Here is a 26308-nt window from a genome sequence, read left to right on the forward strand (position 1 = left end):
GTTATGCTTCATTATAAATCATTTGTTTAATTTGAAATCTTTGAGGACACTGAAAAATTGCTATCCATGATGGTGCATTAAGTTCATTCTCCCTGCAAATCTGTTTAATCTCATGCAAAGCTTATTCATTTCCTACCCTATAATTAGCCACTCATTTTTAGGTCCATACAGATTTCCAAGCTGCTATGCATGGGAAACCTACTGGCTAACTGTGAAACTGCAGGAAATTAGTGGAGCTTCCCTGTTCTGCTTCCACAAACTACATCAGAAGATGCCACTGCTTTAGTCACATCTGCTCTATGTTCTGCTTATAATAACCTCAAGTACGGTGACCACGGAAGAAAAGGCAGACTATGGTATTTATTAGGATCCTATCTATCTTTTATCATGGAGCGACCATCATCTGTTAACTTATACTACAAGGAGTTTAAGAAACCCTTATAACTTCAGTCCTCATAGCAAGGAAAATGGCTTTTTCTTGGTTAAGGTGCAGTGTATATCATATAGACAATAACATCTCCAGCAACTTACAGTAAACCCTAAACCACAGAGGTAATGCCTCCCAAACTCTGAGAAGTTTTTATGTAGCAGGCTAATGCAAAAGGTCACCTACACATACCTAAATATAGTATTAAGTCATGTTATTAATTGCTCATTAAAATTTATCAAGCAAGATTTTTTAAATTTAAGCGATCTTCCCATTTAAAAGGTTTCATCAGTGTATTTATAAATTCTCTTGAAGAAAATTTTCAAATGCAACTTTTAACAAACACAAATCATTTCAAGATGTTTACTAGATAATTTTTTGCTAACTTTTGCTAACATATATCCAAAATAGATAAGAGGGGTGAAGAACAAATCTTTCTATGTGTTTGTTGTTCTTCTGTGTCATTATTGATGTTTTATATATAATAAATAAGCAAAACCCTGACTATATGTCCTAAATTGATAATGATGTACAGCAGGTGTGAGAAATCCAGTCTCAAATCCAGAGAAAAGTATGCTTGTTTCACAAGCAAAGAGTAGCTGGGTTTAGTTTGAAAGTTTACTGTTTTACAAAGGCAGAAAGATTCTATTGTTCACTTGGTTTTTTCATTAAGAACTGGAAGCTAAACTCTTCTGAAAAGTTCGATTCCATATTATATGGAGTGCAGCAGGATGGGGCTCCAAAACAGAGGGGTCGGATGAGAAGAGGGACACAGAGAGCAGGTAGGTGGTAAAGGCAGCAACTCTCGGTCTCATTTCCCTTGACCCAGAGTTAGAAAAGGCCAAAAATGCAAGAGAGCTAAAGAAAACAAAACAAAACGCAATTTGGGCACAAATCTTAGATCCAGAACTGATCCTACAACAACGTTCAGTGATGGGAGCTTCTGATACACACCTTCCCTCAAAAGCTGAGAAACCACTGCAGTGGCTGTGAAGCCACTCTTTCCCTTCAGGTGGGAGGTCCTGGAGTTAGAACCACCAGAGTTCCTGCCCGCTGGGATTCAGAGAGATGCCTGGAGGCGGGGAGGAACCAGCCCAGAGCTACCCCAGCAATAAGGACTGTGCAAAGGCAAAATGTGAGCACAGCCAGGTCTAGCCCCCCCCCCCCCAACCCAATCACTCCTCTTACTTCCCTTACTACTAAGAAAAGAAGCACAACTGAAAACCAAAAGGGCCTGTGACAAGGTGAGGGTTCTAGCTGACCTCACATCACCCAGGAAATTATGGGAAACATTTCCACTGATTCAGTGAAAAACATGAGGACATCTCTTCACCCAGGCGAGCAGAGCAGATAGTCAGCTGTATGGCAGAAGGACTCTGGAGAAACACTTTTGAGTGGGGGAAGGTGGGGCAAAAGCACACAAAGATGAGAACTTCCATCTTACTTTTAGTTCTCACCTCAATCACCCAGGAGAGTGAGGGGCTCAGGAACACAAAGGGGCATTCCAATCTTCTGCCCACTGCTCCAGAGGAGAAACAAGAGTGCTCAAAGCCTTGGTCACATTAGTGTCCTTATTTTCTCCAATGTTTCCTTCTCAAGCCCTAAGGGGAACACTCTTCTTCAAGGGGAGACCTGTTCCACTACAGGAAAGGCTGTTTAAAAGCTTACCAACTTCTAAGGCATGTTGCTCTACTGCAACAGCAATCAGCTGAGACAAGGACTCCGTGGTTTTAGCCTTCCTTCCAGTGGGGTTATGCATAGAAGAGACTGGAATTTTACAACAATCCTTTCCCCCATCCAACCCTCCACTTCATGGTTTTGGTCTTTTTCTCCCCAAGGCTTGGGGGGTGCATATTTACTGTACTGTAAAGCTGTCCACTCATGACCACAATCTGTTTTCTGTTGGTTTCAATCAGGTTCCTGGGCAATCTGCATGTGTCTGGTCTTAACACTTAAGTCCCTCATGCCAATGTGTACCCACACACCTTGACAAGATCTCATTCCACAGGCTTTTATTTATTTTAAAATATTTATTTAAGAAATCCCTACATCCTATGTGGGACTTGAACTCATGACCCCTAGAGATCAAGAGTCACATGCTCCTCCGACTGAGCCAGCCAGGTGCCCCTCCCTCCACAATCTTTTAAACTCATTCTACATAATCATTGCAACCTCATCATTTTTAAGCAGTCCGAACTTGCAGCTACTTAGGATTGTTTCCCTGAGGAATACATTTTTAGATATGCATCTATCAATTTAATCAAGACATTCTCAAAAAGCTCACTTGTGAGCCGAAGCTAGTGGTGTTGAATGATGGCATATAAAATAATTCCGGAGAAAAATTTTACTCACATGTATACTCTGAGGGAAGAGTACTACAAATCATATTCTAGTTAGCACCCTCTGCCACATACACATCTCTCTCCACCCTAGAAATGGTAATAAAATAATCATTTACTTCTTGCTTTGAGCTCAAAAGCTCACCTGCATACAAGAGGGAAGTCAGAGGATTAAGACAGGGGACCCGTCGCTGGCCAAGAGTTGGAGAGGTGGCTAACCTCCACCTCGGGTAGACACCTGGGGTGTCTGAGGACTGTCAGAGTCCACCTCTGGACTGCATAAAAGAAAAGCAAGGTAAAAAAAACGGCAGTGAGACAGCTACTTGCCGGGCCAGAGCTTTGACCAAGGCAACAATCCAGTATGGAGGCTGGGGTCAAGAGTCAAAACAGGATGAATGAAGCCTCAGCTCAAAGGGGACCTGGCAAAGGGATGGAAAGCAAGTGGAAGGCCCCGGAGCTAGACATGAGAACAAGAACACTCAGGAGGGAAAGAGGAGATGGAAGACAGGAAGTTTTCTAAGGGGTGCTGGCCTAGCCCTTGGGTAGGGAGGAGCTGTAAAGCAGACAAGCCCCATTCCACCAGGGACCCCCGAAATGCTCTCATGACTGACTCCAAGAACAGCAAAATCATTCTTCTAAGTAAAGAATCAGCAGACAGTGGAGACACGAATAGCTAGTGCTGCTTCTCCTGAACACCCAGCAATAAGATGACTTTAGATGGAAAATAAGGATCTTTAAACTTCAGTCGTAAGAATTACTGAAACAAGATTTTAAAACACTTTTTTGATCACTCAATTCAAATATTCCCATTTACATATCACCAAACCAGCTAATAATTCTTTTACCTCACATCATCAAGGAAGATGGCGCGAACAGCCCCCGCCCTTACCCCCGGGTGCACACACCCAGCAGGAGATCAGGAGTTGTAGGAAGACCATAACTGATGGCTCACCTTACCGAAACATCAACCTGACTCAAAGTTTAATGGAGAAAAGCTAAGTGTAAGTACTTTTAAGACATTTAATATCAAACCAAAAACTTTTCTATGGCATACACTGTTAACTTCACTAAGGTTAAGGGTAACCTGAGAATTCAAAAACAGGCCAAGTTTGCATCAGAGAGTTCAGTCCCCATCTCCATCGCTTTATGAGGCTATCTGATCGCTTTCTTCTGCTGTTAGGAATACTTTGGTGGAAACTCTGGAAAACACACCACAAAAATAAACTGAATTTGGGGTGCCTGGGTGGCTCAGTCGGTTAGGCATCTGACTTTAGCTCAGGTCATGATCTCACACCTCATGGGTTCGAGCACTGCATTGGGCTCTGTGTTGACAGCCTGGAGCCTGGATCCTGCTTCAGATTCTATGTCTCCCTCTCTCTGTCCCTCCTCTGCTTGCACTCTGTCTCCCTCTCTCAAAAATAAATGAACATTAAAAAATAATAATATTAAAAATAAAAATAAACTGAATTTTGTCACTTACATGCCAAAACTTTTTTTAAAATCATGTTTGATAGCTCTTTTCATAAGGATGCCTTTCACATTGCTCTGTGGGGCTCAGGAGCCCCTGCTATCCATGACCTAGAAGTGCCATCATCAGCTCCTCTCATGAGCAAGCTTATTAATGTCAACTCACATACCTGTGACAGCCTCTCTCCCTTACCAAATACCTGTTCCCAACATGGTAAGTTAGTGAAGTCCAAGCATATTATGCCTAAAATAAAGGAAAACAGTCTCTAACAGAGACACAGAGCCATTCAATGTTTAAGGGGTGTGACACCTTTTTCCAAACCAAGAAGCCTTTTATTTGGTCCTGGTTCTCACATATTCTAAATAGCTGAGGCTTCCACATTAGTTACATTTTAAAATAAGAAATGCTTCTGTATGCAACTCTGTGATACCCTGGAATCCTAAACAGTAAACTACTGATGAAAAATGGGTACATTTTAACCAAAGATATTACGTGCAATCAACATTGTTGAGCATTACCAACGAACACTGTGAAAATATCAACTTCTTAAAAACTTCACATGGCAGAGCCCATTATAAATGAAAATAAGGCAAAAAAATAAAGGCATTTCCTAAATATATTGTGGTTAACTTCTCCAACTGGAGATTATTTTTAGACATCTCGCCCCCTACACAGACACTTCTCACCAACAGCTAAACATAAATACTGTGACAAACATTTCGAAATACTCTTTCTAGGAACACAATTTTCTTCCAAATTATTTGTATCAAATTTAGAAATAATTTTCCTCCAAAACACCATGTAGAGTTTTTTTCCAAACAAGATACCTAAATGCATAATTCTCACATATATGGTATAATTAAAAAAAAAAAAAATGTGACTCCAGTCACTGTAATATTTGTATTTTAGATAAAATCAGCAATTATTGACTGCTTGCCACATTCAAGTCTTCAGATTAAACACTGCAACAAACCAAAAAAAAAAGCCAACCATTCCAGGGAAAAATATACATGATATTATTTAATACTGAGAGAAAGTAATACTTACATGCAAATAATTAATAGTGCAAAAGGAAAAAGCCAATTAGTCACTCGGAGGGGAGGATTCCTGCTAGTTGTGAACTGTAATGGAAGTCCTAAATGAGTGACACCATGGCTGGCAAGCTGGGGTATCCACCAGTTAGCGACTGGAAAAATGGCAACACAAAGGTAGGAAGGGACGGGCTGGGCAGATGTGGACAAAGTAAGTCAACAACCATGTCTTCAGCAGCTCAGACCAAATGAACAGGCCAACCTCAGGTAAAGGAAAGCTAGAGAAGATACACTTATGTATCAGAAGCTGACAGAACAAAGATGTTGAACATTTTTGCCATAGAAGCAGTAGATGTGTAACTATTTTTGTAACTATTACATCCATTTTCATAAACATTTCCCTTGAAATCTAGTTTATACTTTATTTGCATTTTCAATTGACAAATCGACAAAAGAAACAGATCATATGCAAACCTTATTATTAGAAAGTCTCACAGAGATACATTGATATAAAACTAGAGAACACCAAAGTCAAAGAGAGAATCTTAAAAGCAACCAGAGACAGAAGACAGATCTCCTGTAAAGTGACTACACCTGGACTGACAACAACCTCCTTCAGCATAAGGGGGAAGCCAGAAGACCATGGAATAACACCTTCAAAATGCTTAAAGAAATTGACCAATTAACTGGCTTTATTTAGAAGATACTCTTCCTAAAATGAAGGCAAAATAAAGACATATCCAGATAATCAAAAAACTAGACTTTTCCACCAATAACTCTTTGCTACAGAAATCTCTGAAGGATATACCTAAAAAAGGGAAAAAAAATAATCCCAGAAGGAAGTTCTATAATATAAGACTGATTGATCAAAGAAACTGGTAAAGATATAAATAAATCTAAACAAATATTATCTGTATAGAATAATAATGTCCTGGGGTGTCTGGGTGGCTCAGTCGGTTGAGCATCCAACTTCAGCTCAGCTCATGATCTCACAGCTCATGAGTTTGAGCCCCACGTCGGGCTCTGTGCTGACAGCTCCGAGCCTGGAGCCTGCTTCGGATTCTGTGTCTCCCTCTTTCTCTCTGCCCCTAACCTACTCTCATTCTGTCTCTCTCAAAAACAAATAAACATTAAAAAAAACTTTTTTAATAGAATAATAATGTCCTATTTCATCAGTTTTTTTTTTAAAATGGACAATAATAAACACAGAAATAACAGCATGTAAACAAGTTCAGGGGTGGATCAGAGTTAAAGGATTCTAGAGCCCTTGTACTGTCAGAAGTGAAGCTAGAATATTGCTTAATTTTTTAAATTGAAATACAGTAGACAATGTTATATTAGTTTCAGGTGTACAACAGTGACTGGACAATTCTATACATAATGTTGTGCTCACCACAAGTGTAGCTACGATCTATCACTGTACAATATTACTGCAATACCACTGACTACATTCTCTATGCTGTATCTTTCAGCCTTTTGACTCCTTCATTCCATAACTGGAAGCCTGTACCTCCCACTCCCCTTTGGTTTAACTGTAGAGTTCATGTATGAACAATTTTGAGAATAGCCACTTAGAGAAATAGTATATAACTTCGAAACCCAATCAGTGAAGTTTTAATATGGTTTTAGTGTGGACTCCAGCTGAAGCAGAGCGGAGTCTGGCAAAAACGATGTCAGAGTAGTCAATGAAGAGCAATGAAAGTCAAGCCTTAGCTCAAAGATCTCAAGAACAATTTTAATACTTGTTTTGGGTCACAGGTCCCCTTGAGAAACAGATAAAAGCTACTGAGCCTCTCCCTCAGAAAAAGTCTCTATATGAATTATGTAAACAAATTTTCATACAAATGTGAAAGACTTTTCCCAGACTCCCCAAAGAACACAGATCCCTTAAGGCTAAAGAGAATTAAGTTTGTGTGGGAAACAGTAAAAAGTTCTCCCCATTTCAGAGTTGAAACCACATATGCAGATGAGGAACTAAGTGTAGAAGGAACAGCACAAGGCATAACATTTGGGGGCGGGAGATTCTAGAGGGAAAGGGTCAAGAATGGAAAGTCATTCCTATAATTCACTCTTTCATTACAGTGTAACTCAACAGTTATGCAACTACTGCAATATTTGAACTTTGGAAAATAATGACCAGAAAAAAATACCTAGTTTTAAAGAAATGTAAGCACCAATCTTAACAACTTGATGGACAAGTGGGCCATACAATGAAGACAGAAAATAGAAATTATAGCACCCTTAGCTAGCTACCTAGTGTTTTTAATATTCCCTTCCTGGAATGAGTCAGTTAATAACCAGCAACAGTCTAAGAGCCTGCAAAAAGGACTAGTGTGGTCCATGTGGAGTTCTTCCTCTGCAAACGCAGGTCCCAACCCCACCCCACCTCAACGTGTGGCTTCGGTGTTAGAAACACATACCATTGCAATCCCAAGGCTCCTACATCCACCTACATGCCATAAAAAAGCTCTTTGGAAATACAGATTCTGGTCTCCACCCAAACACTGAAAACTACATCCTCATGGTTTGGGCCCAAGAATCTGATTTTAAAAGGGCTCCAGGGGTGCCTCAGTGGCTCAGCTGGTTAAGTGTCCAACTTTGGCTCAGGTCACGATCTCACAGATCATGAGTTTGAGCTCTACATCTGGCTCTGTTCTGACAGCGCAGAGCCTGCTTCGGATCCTCTGTCTTCCTCTCTCTCTCTGACCCCTCCCCACTCTTTCTCTCTCAACAGTAAATAAATGTTTAAAAAAAGGACCCCAGATGATGCTGTTGCACCTACAAACACACATGATATAAAAACCACTACTCCCCATTCACAAAAATTTGACTCCTATTGGCTTTGTGCATCACAGATATTCAAAAGTGTGAATCAGAACACGGCAAATTAGGTATTTCCTATATACCACGAAAATATCTCTGGTGGTTAAAATCATTACAGAGCATGCAGAAAAATTCAACAATTCTTAGATATTATAACAAAAACAGAAAAGACTTACTCTTGTACATAGGAACTGAAAGAAAATTCAGAGGAAAAGCACATGGCAGGTCTCCACATTCTTGTTTAGGCAAATAAATAATATTCTCAGCAATTCACATTCAAGACAGTGTGTTAATTTTCAAAACACACATTTGACTTCACTATCCCACAATCAACTCTAGAAATCAAACAACTCTTCTTTTTCTTGGTCATTCTTCTAAGAGCCAGCACACACACAACAGATGCAGGCTTAACATCCATGGAACATCTCTTGATCTTTGTGACTTCCATTTTATTTACAACTGCGCTTCTGGTCAATGGACATAAAATTCTTGTGGTGCATAGGAGAAAGGAGCAATCACATCCTAAAGTAATAAGAAAAATTCTAAAGACTTACCTTTCCCCCAAATCCTGATTATCCTTCCAAACTAATCAACTTTAAGAAATTTTTATAAGCCAGGTACAACTTCATTCCTAAAAGCTTACTTCCATTTTTGATAGACTGGAATATGCATGTGTTGGAGAAACATTTTCTCAGAAGGCTAGGACTAGCTATAATCTTACTAAAATTTAAATTAGCTATTATAATCATTCTCAAGGGGGGGGGACCCCATATCCACTGAGAAAAAAGGAATTATTAAGATATACACAGAAGGAGATGTGTCTCTATTTTACTACAGTGTTGACTCCTTATTCAGTCCCACATGAACAAAGTCTTATGGTGGTTATTTGACAACTGGATAAATTAAAGTCCTCTTGATCTGTTTTCTTTGGTGATATAATCAATTTTTATTACTGGGATTATATCAATTCCCAAATATCAAAGGAAAACACGTCTGGTTTCAGGTTTGAGAGTTGGGTGGGTTTTTTTTCTTTAATTAAGAATGGAAGATATGGGGCGTGTGGGTGGCTCAGTTGGTTAAGCATCCGACTTCAGCTCAGGTCATGATCTCGCGGTGAGTTTGAGCCCTGCGACGGGCTCTGTGTTGACAGAGCCTGGAGGCTTCTTCAGATTTTTTGTCTCCCTCTCTCCCGCTCCTCCCCTGCTCACACTCTCTCTCTCTCTCTCTCTCTCTCTCTCTCAAAAATGAATAAACATTAAAAAAAAAAAAAGAATGGAAGAAGACAAAGATGTTTCCTAGAATAATATAATTACTTAACACTTGGGTATAGCACTTTATCAGCTATAATTGCTTTTACATTCTAATGTCATGTAAGCTTCACAATCCTCTGAGGGAGTTATCATTGTCCCCATGTTACTGATGAGAATGTTCAGGAGAGAGAGTTACATAAGATACACAGCTGTTCCCTTCATTATATAGCAGGGAGGAGTGGAACCCAGTCTAGAGCTGGGATTGCAGCTGGAAGGACTTCCATTACTCCACACTCCACCTCCAGGTGCCTCAATCTCAGTTCCAGAGCAGCTGGTCATCTAAAGCACAGGTTAGAAAAAGAAATCCAGCCCACTCACTGCTTTTGTGAAACCCAAGAGCTAAGAATGATTTTTACATTTTTAAGTGGTTGGGGGGGGGTCAAGAATATTTTATGACAGGCAAAAATTATACGAAATTCGAATTTTACTGTCCATAATTTATTGGAAAATAACTCATTCATTTCGGTACTGTCTACCACTGCTTTTGCGCTACAACAGCAGAGCCAAGTAACCAAAACAAAGAGTACATGGCATGCAGGGTCTAAAATATCAACTACCTGGTCCCTTACATAAACTTTGTTGACCCCTGATCTAAAGGAAGCTGGTCTTTTTGTGAAAGCTATGAAGTGCTCAGTATGAGTAAGTAAAAAAATTGTCTTTCCTAACCCCAGCTGCTGGAAATACAGGGAATAAATCCATTTTTATCTCCAACAGAAGCTCTTCCAATTTTGTAAGGCTGATGCTCCACCCCACCTTGTTTCCTTATTTTTTATTCACAAACATGGTCACAATAACTATTTTAAACACTTACGAAGAACCTATTGCCACATACCAGGCACCATGCTGAGTCCTGGAGAGCTCATTTCTTTTTAGGTGACAAAACAGAGGCTTAGCAATCAAATAACTCACCCAAGTTCACATAGCTTCTGCAAACTGGTGCTCTTACTATATACCATGTTACTTCAAGAAGCAACACTTTGAACTTCCTCCTTTGTCAATGTATCCCTACAGAATTGTAGAATTTGAGACCAAACATGGAACTTCTATTTTGATTTGGGCATAACCGAATAAAACAAGGCAACTAATAATGTCCATGACCTTATTACTAAAATATCTTAGTGTTCTCCCCAGCCTTGTCAAATAGCCTGTTAGACTGTAGTATTTATTTACAATTGCATACTGCCTCACAAGTAATATTGCCTTGATCAAAACAATACAGTTCTCTATCTTTAGAAACAAAACCAGGCCTTAGGGAGGCATGTTAGATCAGTTGAAATAGAACAATAACCATCACTTACTGAGTGTTCACTGTGGGAATTGTAGAGTATGATTTACATTTTTTTTTTCATGTAAACTTCACAGTTCTGAAGGTGAGTATTGATCCCAATTTTGCAGATGAGGAAACTGAGCTTTGAAGGTAATTTACCCAAGGTAACAAAGTTGGAATTCAACAACTAGGTTTTCTGACTCCAAATCCAGGCTCTCAACCACTAAACAGAACTTTCACATATCAGCTTTCAATAGTAATACAGACACAGAGTCATAGTGTTGCCTACAAGTAAAGGAAAAGAAGTTAGAAAACTCACCTATCTAAAAAATACCATCATATTTTTTACTCTCCTTTCAACTATACTCCTATAGCTTTTTTTCAAAACTAAAACAAAACCCAGAATCAAAAGGTCAGTTGTGCAAATGTATCATTTCTTTGCAATGTACTTATTTCTTCCCCAATAAATGTTGAAGAAATGAACCATCCTCATACCTTATGCCTATCTCCCTATGGAACTTCCATAGGGCTGACATTCAATGAACATGCAGAATGAATGCAAATTTTGAACAAAATGTTACTTATAAATGAATTCTGCTAGAAAAGTAGTGACTAGAAAACCTGAAGACATGAATAAACAAAGAAAGAACTAAAGTTAGTTCACAGTGCACTAGTGGTAAATGTATTGTCTTCAGGATCATAAGATACAACTTATGTATAAGGTGCTACTCCACCCAAACACCAATTGGAATGACTTAAATGATTAGGTATTTATAACCACAAAAAATAATAAAGAATGAATACACAAACCCAAGCCAGCAAGAAATAATCTAATGTAGAAACCAAAATCCCTCATATGTACTTTCCCAACTGTATGTCAGCCTGGAAGATCTGCATCTATCTTAACTTCTGCTTAGGGACCTTCCCCATGCACACCACTTGCTTTCCTAAAAGGGAAACTTCTTGAGGACAGGGAGATTTTTTTCCCTTTTACATACCCAAATGACCCAAGATAGTATCTTGAATACACTAGGGCACAGCTAATGTGTAAAATGGTTGAAGAGAATGGGACGTTTTCAGTGCCAGCTAAGGTACACTGACCACATACAATGTAAGGGGAGGTAACAATCTCACCATTATTTCTACAGAAGGCAGCCTCCTCCTGAGAGCTTTTGCAGGACACTTGCTTTTAAAAAGCAACAAAAAGTTGCTAGAAGGCTATCTGTTGGCAATAGAGTGCCGTTCTATGCCAAGAGCAGTAAGACACCCAGAAGACACCTCAGAAGGTTCACCTGGTACTTAAGGTTCATCAAGGGTGCTGGGTCTCTACTTGTTACAGACGCTTACTTAAGCCCCTAAACACCCAGGTCCCTAAACGCATCATAAAGGTGAATCCAGAAGAGTATCCAAAAGTTTTAAGACTCTCATAAAGATAAACAGAAAATCATTTATCCAAAAGAACAGAAAGCCTTCCAAGCTTCTGTACTCCCAGGAAGTCTACTTTGAAATACGTCAAGAAGTTACACCGAGACATACAAAATATGTCTAAAGATCTAAACAGATAACTCCAAAGCTTGAAGTTGAAGCTGGCAAACCCTTCGTTCATAACTTATAGCTCTGATTGTGCCCTTTCTTACTTGCAACGCTGCGGCGCAAATGAATGACGGTGTATCAGCGTTAAATTTAAATTTCCTGGCTCTGGCCACAATGCTAACCTAATTAAAGCATGTGGTCAACGTTTAGCATTTTCGGTGCGTTATTTTGCATCGCTTTGGCTAGCAGCAGAGCCGAGACAGTTGCACTCTTCCTTTCGGCGCCCCACTCCCCAAACCGGAGGCAAAACCCTCTCCAAAACGCTCTATTAAATGGACAGGAAAAACACCCCCGCACCGCCTACAGACCCCGCCAAGCGGTAACAGGGGCTTCACACCCACTGCCCTCGCCAAGAACACTTTGGGCTCAGTCTGAGCAAGTCGCTGGTGTCAGCGCTACTTCCCCACGGCCGGAGCCCCCCCACGAGCTCGACAACTCCGGGGAGGCCCCCCCCGCCCGCCGGGCCCCTCAAAGCAGCGTGGTTCGGGCTCCCCTCGCACACATTTCCCGTCCAGCAAACTGCGGCCGCGGAGGGGGAGGGGGCGAGGCGGGCGCCCGCGGCGGAGCCGGGCCGTCGGGCTGGACGCGGCCGGGCCGGGGCCGGGGAGGGGCGGCGCGGGGCGGGGGCGGCCCGAGGGTCCGGGAGGGGGAGGGGAGGTACCTCGTACAGCTCCTCGGAAGCCATGGTGGGCGGCGGAGTTGCGGGCGGGCGGGAGGGGCAGGGTCGGGGCGAGGCGCCGCCGCCGCCGGGCGGCCGACACTTTGTTTCAGTTGGGTCCCTGCGTGGCCTGCGCTTCCTGCTCCCGCTCCCGGCGCCGGGAGCTCAGCACGGACGAGCCTCTCACACTCACTGCCAGTGCGGGCCGGCGGCGGCGGCGGCAGGGTTGTGCGCAGGAGCAGCTGCGCAACGCGCCCTCCGCGCCCCGCGCTCACTCCCCGGCGGGCCGGCTCGGGCTCGGGCTCATCGCGCCCCGCCGCGGGGCCGGGCCGGGCTGGGGCGGGCGCGGCGGCGGTGCACGGCGGCGCGGCTGGCTCCGTGGCTCCCCCTCTCCGGTGTAGTGCAAAAAGCTTCCTACTTGCGACCAAAAAACCTGCCCCGGCTACTGAGCATGCCCAGTGCGGCCGCCCGGGCCCGGCGGAGCCGCGCTCCCGCGCTCCGGGTTTTCGGACCGCCCGCGCGGGAGGGGCGGGGAGGCCGGCGGGGCGGGGCGGCTGAGGGGAGCAGTGGGCTCCGCTCCGGGCCGAGGCGGGCGGGCTGCCGCCGAGAGCAAGCCGGCAGGAAGGGGAGGAGCCAGAGAGCGGTGGGCGGGGCCGAGGCGAGGCGTGGGCGGGGCCGCGGGGAGCGGTGGGCGGGGCCCCGACTTCTCCAAGTCCCCTCACGGGGGGTCGGACCCGGCTGCGGCGCTGTCCGCCTGTCCGCCTCGACGTGGGTGCCGGGACCCGGGCCGGGCGGGACTGAGGGCCTCGAAGGTCGAGGCGACGGCGGCGGTGCACACTGGGGCAGGCACTGGCGGGCCCAAAGTTGGGCAGGGGGCCGTGGGAGCGAGCTTCCCGCGTCCGGAGCCCACTGCCCCGACGGCCGCGCCCGGGTCGCCAAATGCTCGGCCTCCCATAGAGCGCAGAGCTCCCGCCTCCGTGCGCCCGCCGCGGACGCCCGTCCGGGGCCAGGCCGGCCCGCAAAGGGCGGGCGGCGTGGCCAGGTGGAACCCCCCGCCCTAACACGTGCCCGCCTCCCCCTCGGCAGCCGTCAAGACCCGGAGCCCGAACCACGAGCCCCGCTGTGTGGCCCGGAGCGCTCCGGGCACGCTCGCTGGGCGGCAGGCTGGGGGTGGGAGCCGGGGGCGGGAGCCCGGCGGAGTCGAGGGCGGCGCGAGGGCGCGGCTGCCTCCACTCTGCCCGCAGCTTCCCCCACGCCAGGCCTCCCTGTTCCTCTTGGAGCGTCCACCTCCTCGGAAGGGGAGCTGGGAGGAGGGGCTAGAATCTGGGCTCTGGGAGGTCTGGGTTCTAATGGAACGAAGCTGTCAATGGGGGGAACGGCGTGGACGACTAAAACGACAGGCCTTCGCGGTCAGAACAGCTATGGGCTGACACTTCCGACACTTCTTAGGAGAGATGGGCAAAGTGGGGACGGCCCGCCTGGCTAGCTCCCAGGACACACCTGCCGGGAGACTGGACGTGTCTCCATCCGTGCGGAATGACGAAGGGGCTTACTGGCTCGACTCGCCCAAAGAGCCAGCAACTTCAAACTGTCCTCCCGAACTTCTCCACGGGACACTACGTAAACATCGTTTCACATTCTCTCCCCACCCCCTGCACCTGGAAGGCACACTGGAGTCTACATTTTCCCCAAAGGGTCCTCTGCTGCCACTGCCTCCCTGGTGCTCTATCTAGCGCTGGTTCCTAACCGACCTCCCACTCACCAGGCTCCTCCCATCACTTTACTTCTTAAAAACCAATTCAATTGGGCCCCAAACACACAGTTTAACTACCACAGGGCTTTTCACAGACCCCGCTGAGTTTCCTGCCCTCCCCACTCCCGGGAAGGAGCACAGCGCTTGCCCTTAAGTCACTTAAAGTCCAGTCAACATTCTTTTTACGCCGTGTCTCTACCTGCAATTTCCTGGGCCCGGAACGCTCCCTTTCAACCTTACACTCCAGCTCCGACGTCACCTCAAAAGCATAGCCTTCCGCCTTCCAGGACAATATGCCACTCCCGTCTTCAGCGGCTCTTGAAGCCCTCAGGCGTGCCCCCATTGAACGGCTCATCTTACTGTTTTAACTGTTTCTCCACTTTTCCTCGCACGCCCATTTCTAGGCTGTGACCTACCAGATCTCATCTGCAAATTTGACTCTCCAGCCCTAGCTCCATTCTTTACATACGAAATAAGTTTTTATTCAAAGAGTTGGAATTCCAACGTTCGCAATAAAGTTTTATACCCACACATCCAACTTCCATTATCAATGCTTTGACAACAGAATCACAAATTAATGGCCGACCTCCTTTACCTGCTAAGGAGCTCTCAAGCTCTGCCTCTTTCCCTGATGGCCCAGCCAGATTCTCTCTGCCTTCTCCAAATATTTGTTTCTCTTTCCTCCCGCTTAACATTTCCATTATCTGCTGCATTTAATTATTGTCTTTCTCGCCACACAAATTCATCAACGACAGTTGTAAGTTCCCTGAAGGCAAGGACTAGGACTTCATATATAATCTGTGAAGTCTCAAAGCAATTACTGCACACACCTACTGCAAGTACCCAGATTTGCAGGAGATGGTTAAAAATCACACAAACATAAGAAAATACAAATAAAAACGAGATTCTCAATATAAAGTGAACAGACACATCTTACATGTAAACCCATGTGCAATGATAGGTTAATAGAAATATAAAAATAAACACTTCTTCTTCTCTCATGGCCACCACCCTAATTACTGCCACCATCAGAACAGATTTTAAGCACTCACAAGTTGCTCCACCGTGTGCTTAGTGGTCTGTAATGTTAAATACACTGTCTCCAAAGTCTCCAATACAACCACCATTACCAAGGGGAGAGGGGGAAGAAACAAGGATAGAAAGACACAACAACCATACTCAGATATATTGAGCTAGTACATTTCATATATATATATATATATATATATATATATATATATATATAATCATAGTGCTAAGATGACGTCCGTCAATGTGGAGAAAAAGAGGAGGGAGGAATTACAATTTAAAAAAAGGTAACCCCAAAAAACCAATTTATAGGGACCTTTAATTCTGATGACCTGAATTATTTATGTTGCTGTGATTAGTCATCAATATTAAAACAATAACCACTGGGTAGAAGTCACCTCCATAACAAAGCGAGAGTAAGCCTTTCTCCTAAGCTCAGCTCCAGCTACCTCTCTCCTCCAACAATTAGTTGCTTTCCATGATAATTAAGAACACTGGCAAAGGAGACCAGTACTAATATCCAACCAGTGACTGAGAACTTGAGCAAATTTTCAACTGTCCACTTTGTTCCTTCTCATGTCTTCCACAGAAAACACCCATCAGTTTACTGAATGCTATTTTGCTTATGTATATATTTTACCTCAATTAGTTCAAACTGTCTTACTTTTAAGCAAATTCTGCTTTCTTCGTTCATTTTACCATATAATCATTTATCGGTGCTCATAACAGAAGTAAATACATCCAAGACCATATAATGGCTTTGAATTTATACCACCTTCTTTGAAATAGTGAAGTCTTACAGTAGTTACCATGACCACGTGTGTGGGTGCTGTGAAAGTACTTTCTCAGTGAATTGAGAATAAAAGTGAAATCACATCCCCAAAACACATCAAGAAAGATATCTGCATTGTACCAAAAATATATGCAGCACAATAGTATGTTCTAGTAATATACATAAATCTCATGGATTACAGAAGTGGTCAAAAAGTGAGATGACATACATACGCAGTTAAAATACACATCTATCGGCAATAAGCTTCAGCTCTTACCTGACTTTGAGCCAGTGGTGGAGACCAACATAAATCAGTTTACTCCTTTTCCAAATTTATCTGAATTGGTAATTGACTATCAGCACCACTCAAGCGAAGACTCTTCAGATCCAGAGTGGAAGCCATTTTCCATCTCAGCCTAAAAATGACTAATCTCAAATTAGAGGGTCTCCCCTTTTCCCATTTAACCGACCAACCAGTCGCTTCTTCCATTCTCCCAAGAATCTGCATTTCATCTACATTTCAATTCCCAGGCTCCCTAGAGGGAATGGGGGATGGGACTGGAAAGACAAAAGAGGCCAAAGGCAGGTTGGGTGGCTGTAGAAAAGCTGCTGATAATGATTCCCTTCATCAGTTTTGCACCCCAAAAGCATCTTGGCTACCTCCTCCAAAACCCCAAATTTAACTGGTTTTTATGAAGAAGTGAGTTTGTTTGTTTATGCACACTGTAGCCAAAGAGAAATTAAATACTGTTCTTGTTATAGAACATTCATTCCACAAAACTTGGGGAAATTCCTACCTCAATCACCTACCAAAAGAAAGTAAGAAAATTTCAAGCCTGAGAAGCAAAAGGGAACAACAGAGAGAACCAGTCACAAGATGAATTCAGATGCTAGGCCGGTCTCTGAACTTAGAGCCAACCAGTTCTTCTTTTCTTGAAAGCTTAAATTGGATACCAGTGTCCTTTTTCTCTTCTGGACAACCAATAATCTCTGATTCTTGGCTTCAGCTGCTGCTTCCTCCCCTGGCCAAATAATCAATTTTCCCATTTCAACTGGCAGCCTCTTGCTCCCTGCATCCATCTTGGTCGTCACAGGTATTATTCTCTCTGGTATCTAATCCAGCTGCCACACTGCTGTTTCCTGGCCCAATGCCACCCAATAATCTCTGCCCTAGTGATATTAATTCAGAGGCTTCTTCACATCTGATTTCACCAATTTCCTCTTAAGTTCAGGTTCCGACATTGCCTAAACCTTATCAATGCACAACTAAGGGTCCTTTTCTTTCTTAACTAGATTTAGTGTTTAATTGTTGTTCCTTTTTCTATTTAGCTAATGCTGATTCTACCAAAAGAATCCTTGTAATATGTATTTGATTGAAGTAATCAAGATTGAGAAAGTTTTCGTTCATAACGTCATCGTTACCCCATCTTCTGGAAAAAGAAAATGACCAAAAGTCATAAAGAGCAAACAGCCTTGAGGTACTGGCATGACCTTCTGGTTGACTTTTTACCAGGGAAGTAACTAATTCATTTTGGATTTTTTAAAAAAAGCACCAAAGGTAAATGTCCCTTTAATTATTGTGATGGATAATTATGTTTGTCATTCAACTAAGACCATCCCAGTAAACTCATTATCTTCTGGCCCTTTCTAGAGAGAGATTATCAATAAGAGAGAGCCACTAAGCAGAAGATGAGTGTGGACAACATAACATAAAGACAACAGAAACATCCAGCCCACCAAAATTAGCCCAGGTCTAGAACAGGACTAAAATCTAAAGCAAAGATAAGAGATTCAAAATGAATTCAAAAGTAAAGCTGGGACCACACAAGCATACAGAAACATGTATTGGTGCTTGGTTTTTTCAATCACTGGCATCGGCTAGTACAAAGGTTTCAAATTGTGGTCCCCAGACCAGTAGCAACAGACTCAATCTGAAACTTGTCAGAAATACAAATTCTCTGGCACCCCAGAAATCTGTTTAATAAGTCTTCTACGTGATTCTGATACATGCTAAAGTTTGAGAAGCAGTGGTTTAGAATAGTTTTGTTTGATTCTTTGTTGTTGTTTTTTATCAAGCCACAGATTTCAAACCATTAACGGATCTTTAGATCATTTTAGGATATCTTCAGTAGTATTTTTAAAATGAGACAAAATGGAATGGATAGAATGGAATGGGCTTGGAAGAAGGATCAGAATGCATTCATTACTCTATGTTTCTATTATGTACACATACATATTTATATATATACATATAATATATATACACATAATATATATATATATATATATATATATATATATATATATATATATATACATGCATACACACACATATACATGTATATTATTACATACTAGGTCATAATGTAAAATATGTTCCTTACATTTTGATCCAGATAAAAAATTTTGAAAACCAATGTTAAACCCCTCCATAGTTGGGTTGCTCATTATATATGAATGGTATTGCCAAAGTGTTCTAAAACCATTTTCTTAAATGGTTTAGTGATCCCTTTTTTGTAGTACAAATTATTTCTCCATAAATACTACAAAGGTGTTTGGACCAGGTTCCTTTCTGAATTATCACATACTCTAGAGTAATATATTTTGAACTAATGAGGATTTATAGTACAGATTTAGGCATTTTCTTTCCAAAGAATATGAACACATTTCCAAAGACTATTGCTAACAGACTACAAAAAGTGAATGCAGTTTAATTTGGTCAACAGTAATATTTAAAAAAAATAAATAAATACAAACAAGAAGCACTTACCCTGTTCTGGGAACTGTTATCAGCACTTTACAAATATTAACCTTTTTAATTCAACAGGCACCAAATAAAATTATAGCTAACATTTGCAAAGAACTGTAAGCAATCACATCCATCCATAAAGCACTTTTTGGAATAGGCACTATTATTGGCCTGGTTCCTAATAAGTGGGGAAATCTAGGGCCTGAGCTTTGAACCATTAAGTTAAAGTCACTCATCCACCCAATAAATATTTATTGACCATTTATTGTATGCCAGACCCCTTGTTAAACAAGGTATATACAATATCCCTGATATCAGGCAGCTAATACTCTACTGGGATGGATAGACATTAAATTAGCAAGTAAAAAGTCTCAATTGTAAATCTCAAAAAATTGCAGGAAACTGTGAGCACATAGGACCTGGAGATGAGTCTGGTCTGTTGCTCCCCCAAAGACAGTGTCCATTACCCCACGGGTACTCTACACATATTTAGATACCAGCAAAGTAGGATCAGTGAAAAATTATTTTCAAATAATATACCTAAAAAAAAGCATCTAAGTATCCATCATGGGAGAATCAACATCCCAACTTCCATGTAATTGCTTTATAATTTAACATAAAAAAATAGAATATTAAACTTTCAAAATGACATTAGAGGATACAACAAAAACTTGTGTACCACTCCCCAGCTTAAGAGTAATATTTCTATATTCAAGCCAATACTTGGCAGATTTTTGAATAATTTACGGAAGGTAGGGAGTATACTATATTCCATTCAGTATTCAGGGTTTATTTAGTTGTTGTTTTTGTAAATTTTTAAAAATGAATTATTTATATTTACAGAAAAATTGCAAAGCAGAGCTGGAGGCAAGGCTCGACCCTACAACCTTGGGATCATGACCTGAGCTGAAATCAAGAGTTGGATGCTCAACCAACTGAGACACCCAGGCGCCCCTCCCCTACTATTAACATCTTACATTAGTGTAGTATACTTATCACAATTAATGAGGCCAATACTAATGCATTACTATTAACTAAAGTCATTACTTTATTCAGATTTCCATACTTTTTACGTGATGTCTGTTTTCTGCTCCAGGATCTCATTCAGGACACCCTATTACATTTAGTGACTTTATCTCCTTAGGTTCCTGTTAGCTGTGACAGTTTCTCAGATTTTCCTTCTTTTTGATGACCTTGACAGTTTTGATGAGTACTCGTTGAATATCTTGCAGAGTATCCCTCAACTGGGATTTGTCTGATGTTTTTCTTGACTGGGGTTATATGTTTTTGAGAGGAAGACCACAGAAGTAAAAATGCCTTTCTCATCACATCATATCAAAGGTATGTACTATCAACATGACTTATCACTGTTGATGTTGACCTTGATTGCCTGGCTAACGTAGTGTTTGGCAGGTTTCTCCACTATAAAGTTGCTCTCCCCCCACCCCTTTCTATTCTCCACTGTTTGGAAAGGGGTAACAATGGGAAGCCCACATTAAGGAATGAGGAGCTATCCTCTTCCTCCTCCTTGTGGTCAGACTATCTACAAAAATTATTTGGAATTCTGTGCAGGAGACTTGTTACTTATTATTTATTCAATCATTTCTATTAATATGGACTCATGGATATTTATTTTATACTTAGGATTACAAGCTGTACTTCTTTATTGTGTTACTCTGACTGTTCTAGCTTTGACTATTAAGGCTCCTGTGCCCCTTTGACATACCCTGATCATGGTTGGGGTGTTTAAGTATGTGTGTATGACCAATTCCTTACTTTCTGACATTATTAGATGCTCCAGACTCATCTTGTGTATTTTCTGCTACAGTTATAGAATCAGCCATTTTTCCAAGAAGCTGTGGTTCCTTTTAGTGAAGAATCATCTTAGAAAGCAAGATGTGGATGCTAATATGCTGATGGCTATTGGGATATCTTTAGGTTTTGATTAAGTTATACCTAAAGTAGTGAGCTAAAGTCTGAAAGAAGAACTAGGTTAAGAGGATGGTAGAGATGGTCCCAGTCTGGGGGAAAAGCTTGTGCAAAAGCCTAGATGTTTAAAAAGTCCATCTTGAAGAATCTGAAAAAAGCTGGTGGGGCTGCATCGCAGAGGGAAGGGACATATAATGGGATTAAGAAGTAGCTGTGTTTTGTGGGTCATGACAATGTCCTTGGTGTTGTAAACAGTAATCTGATCAGTATTTTTAAAAGCATGGCTCTATAAAGAATAAGTGGTTGGGACAGGGTAGTTAGGGAATTATTGTACTTTTGCATTAATTTTGATCCTTTTTTTTAAGATACAAAATTATTTCAAAATAAATTTCTGGTGAACGCTTTGCTGATGCCAAGCACCTATTCAGTATGCCCATGAAGTTACTGGCACTGCCTTTATGATCTTCATTGCAACATTAAATAGAAATGGTGATAGTGAACATCTTTTCCTGAGTTTTATTACAAAGGGAAAATTTTCACCATTAGAAATGATAACTGCTAAAGTAATTTTGTATTCATATTTAACTAGATTAAAGAAGTTCTTTTTTAGTACTAATTTTATTTCTTAATAACTTTTTAATGCTTTTATTTTATTTTTGAGAGAAAGAGAGAGAGAGCAAGTGGGGAGGGGCAGAGATAGAGGGAGACACAGAATCAGAAGCAGGCTCCAGGCTTTGAGCTTTCAGCACAGAGCCAACACGGTCTCAAACCCATGACTGCGAGATCATGACCTGAATTGAAGTCAGATACTCAACCGACTGAGCCACCCAGTTGCCTCTATACTACTAATTTTCAAGAAGTTTTATTAAATCATGAATGGATATGGAATTTTGTCATCTATTGAAACGATCATATGATTTTATTCCTTCGTTTTGTAAACATGTTGATTTATATTGTTTTTAATTTTAAACTAATTTGACTTTTCTGGAATAAGCCACATTTGGTTTTGATGCATTATCCTTTTTATAAATTGCTAAATTTGTTATGCTAATAATGTGTTTAGGATTTTGAATCTATATTTATGAGAAAAGTTGGCCTGAAATTTTCCTTTCTTATGTCCTTGTTGGGTTTTGATATCAAGTTATGTATGTCTCATAAGAGGAATTGGTATACATTTCCTCTTTTTAAATTTTTGGTTTGTATATGAATGCTATTATTTCTTCCTTTATTATCTATATGCCTTTGCTTGTAAACCATCTGATCCTGGGGCATGCTTGTTGGAAGGCTTTAAATTATGGATTCAATTTTTTTCTTTTTTTCAATTGAAGTATAATTAACATACAATGTTATAGTAGTTTCAGGTGTACAACATAATGATTCAACAATTTTGCACATTACTCAGTGCTCATCATAAGTGTACTCTTTAATCCTCTTTTATAGATTCAAGTTTAATAAATGAATATTCAGGTTTCTTTCTATGTCAATGTATCCACTTTATATTTTCAAATCTGATGGCATAAAATTGCTCAGAAAATTTTAATATGGGTAGGGTCTGTAGTAATGTCCCATTTCCATTTTTCAAATTATGTGTAACTTCTCTTTTTCTTTATAAGTCTTGTCAGAGCTGTATTAATCAGTCTTGAAAATATTGATTTTGGACATTTTGATTCTCTGTTTTGGAAGTGTCTATTCTATTTTGTTATGCTCCTACCATTATAATTTCTTGTTTAATTTGGGTTTTATTTATTGTTATTTTTCTAATTTCTTTAAATGACTTTATTGACTTTGTCTTTCAGTTCAAATGTATGTATTTAAATCTATAAATTACACTGTAACCCACAGGTCTTGATATTTTACATTTTCATTATCATTTCTTCAAAATATATTTGTTTCCATTGTGGTTTCTTCTGACTTGTGGATTATTAGGAGTATCATTAGAAAATATGGGGATTTTCTAGTTATTTTTTGTTATTTCATTTCTGGTTTAATTGAATTGTAGTAAAAAAAAAAACATGAGCCGTAGAATTTCAATCCTTTGAAATTTGTTGAGACTTATTTTGTGTCCCAAATATCCTAATTTTCTATACGGTACTTCAAAAGACTGTATTTTGCAGTTGTTATGTGCAGTGTTATTTATATATATAAAACTTATATAAGTTAACATATAAATTATATAATTATATATTGTAAATTAAATATTATATTATTTACATATTAATACAAATATGTATTAAATGTAAACAGTAATATAGTAATAGTATAGTAATATGTTTTATATATAAATATTCATTAATGTATAGGGTAATATATTCTTATAAATGGAGATATATTTATATCTATATATTTCAGTTTACTATTTATGCTGTTCTGCTATTTATGTTGTTCAAATCCTTTGTCAGTTACTGGAATGGATGTGTTCAAATCTCCCAATATGATTGCTAATTTGTCTATGTCTTTTTAGTTCAGTTAGTTCTTGCTTTATATATTTTGAAGCTAATTATTAGGTACATACAGGTTTAAACTATTATATCTACCTGCTAAATGAAGCATCTTGTTATTATAAAGATACTAATAATACTTTTTGTATTATTAATTAATGCTAGTATATTAATACTCCTAGTCTGAATATTGTCATATACCAGTATACATTAATATATTAATAAGTGGTATATTAATACATCAATGTACTAGTATGAATTCATATTCATTTTTTAAAATGTTTATTTTTAAGACAGAGACAGACAGAGCATAAGTGGGGATGGGGCAGAGAGAGAGGGAGACACAGACTCTGAAGCAGGCTCCAGGCTCTGAGCTGTCAGCACAGAGCCTGACGCGGGGCTCAAACTCATGAACTGTGAGATCATGCCCTGAGCCAAAGTCGGACGTTCAACTGACTGAGCCACCCGGGCGCCCCTCATATTAGTATTATTAATACTAGTAGACTTTTAAGTCTACTTTATCTGATATTAAGATATCTATAACCAACTTCCTTTTGATTTGTGTTTGTATGATAGATAAATCTTTTTCCATCTTTGTGTTTTTAAAGTTTCTGGATCATTATATTTTTGATATGCCTCTTAGAAACAGCGATTTTTTAAAATCCACTATGACAGTCTTTGTTCTTTAATTGGGGCATTTAGTCCATTTACATTTAAGGAAATTACTGATATGTGTAGTAATATTATTGTACTATCATAATAATCAGTATTTTCTATTTATCCTGCTGGTTGTATATTTCTTTTCTCCCCCATCATCAATTTGTTTCAGATTGATTGAGATCTTAAAAAACAATATTGTCATTTTTTTCATTACCTTGAAAGTCATATTTTCTTTTACAATATATATAATGGTAACCCTAGAAAAAATAACCCTAGAAAATATAACTAAGTTTAATGTCAATACTTTTATCTTTTCCTGGATAACACAAAAATCTAAGAATACTTTATACCACTTGTTCCATAGTCTACTGACTCATGTCTTATCCTTATTGCTGTTTTGTATTTTAATTCTCTATTTAAATTCCAAAAGTCATTATGATTATTGTTTCATATAGCCAATATTTATTTAGATTCACACACATAAGTAACCATTTTTTTTCACTGTAGTTCTACTCTTCTATTGGAATCATTTTCCTTCTTCTTGAAGAACAACCAATATATTTTCTTTATTGCAGATTGCTGCAGATGAATTCTCTCATTTTTGTCTGAAAATATTTATTTTACCTTTTTATGGAAGGCTATGTCACTTGGTATAGAACTCTAGGTTGGCAATTTCTTTTTTTTATAAAAAATAAACAAGATTTTTTCTTCCAGCTTTATTAAGATATAATTGACATATAACATTGTATAAGTTTAAGGTGTATAGCATGATGATTTGAGACATATATATTACAAAATTATTACCACCATAAGGTTAGTTAACACTTCCATCACCTCACATAAATACAAGTTTTCCATGATGAGAATATTTAAAATCTACTTTTAGCTACTTTAAGATATATAGTACAGTATTGTTAACCATAGTCACCATGCTGCATATTAGATACCCAAAACTTATTCATAACTAGAAGTCTAAATCATCAAAGCAATTGGTTCTGGTGATGTTACAGTTTAGTTTGAAGAGGAAAGATAACAAACTCTTGGCCACTAATAGATATATGAAGTTCATAAGTCATATATATTACGCATTTATAAGTCTAATGACTTACACATGTGTGCTCTTTATTAAAGAATATACAAAATAGAAACTGGTTTAACTATTATTAAAAACAGCTCCTTATGAGACTTGATTTATTGGACTGATAATTAGTATATCAATGGTCTTAAATGGTTCCTTTTAAATTACTAAATGATGTGTTATAGTATAGCAAGAACTTGATTAATTCCAGTCCAATTAACAAAAAAAAAATCCCAGATTGTTTGGCGGATTTATTTTTAGAAGTATGAGAATAAATAAAAAAGACCACTCAAATGAGAGCAGTTCAGAGCTTGCTATAGCAAGGAAGTCAGCCACAATCACTTGTAGGGGGAAGAAACTTACAGGAATTCATACTCAAAGAAACTAAAAAGTCGGACGAGTGTGAAAGCTTATTGGGAGATAAAGGAAGTAGTCAGGGGTACTCTGATTAGAGGTTGTTGGCATAGGGAAGCTGGAAATGGGATAACTAGAAGCAGAGCATCTTATGTGATTGGCTTAGAAACATATTTGGCTTTTCTTCCGGTTGTTCCTGAGTTGGAATTGGGGTGCAAAATGCAGGTCACTGGCAGTTCAGATTCTGACTATTCTGGGGCAACTGTTGCAGAAACCATGATTTAGCTTCCTGGATTGATTGTTTGAGAGATTGTTTCTTATTTCTTATTTTCTCTCAGTATTTTATATATTTTTTGTCTTCTGAGTTCCATTGTTTCCACTGCGAAATCTGCTAGATTTTTGTTCTTTTGAAGGTAATTTGTCCTCTCTTACTATTTAAAAAATTTTCTCTTTGTCTTTGTTTTTCAGTAGTTTTACTACAATGTTCCTAAGAGGTTGTGTATTTATTATTCTCACTGTTCATAGGATTCATTGGATCTATGGATTGATATCTTTCACCAGTTTGGGAAAATTTTTCAGCTATTATCTCTTAACATTGCTGCTGCCTCAATCTCCTTCCTTCTTGAAATT

General features: G+C 39.9%; 1 protein-coding gene across 5 annotated transcripts in view; it reads right to left on the reverse strand.

The window, feature by feature from the left end:
* CDYL (chromodomain Y like) overlaps window positions 1-26308 on the reverse strand; it is a 240921-nt gene that overhangs the window by 169143 nt on the left and 45470 nt on the right. The window contains exon 1 of one of the 5 annotated variants that reach the window (XM_060614906.2): window positions 12920-13057. The exons of the other annotated variants lie outside the window; for them this stretch is intronic. Within the exon in view, the coding sequence (XP_060470889.1) occupies window positions 12920-12943 (24 nt within the window). The 5' untranslated portion in view covers window positions 12944-13057. Of the gene's footprint in view, window positions 1-12919; window positions 13058-26308 lie in introns of those variants that run through there. 5 annotated transcript variants of the gene reach the window in all.

Source organism: Panthera onca, chromosome B2 (assembly GCF_046562875.1).
Source record: "Panthera onca isolate mPanOnc1 chromosome B2, mPanOnc1 haplotype 2, whole genome shotgun sequence".
NCBI lineage: Eukaryota > Metazoa > Chordata > Mammalia > Carnivora > Felidae > Panthera > Panthera onca.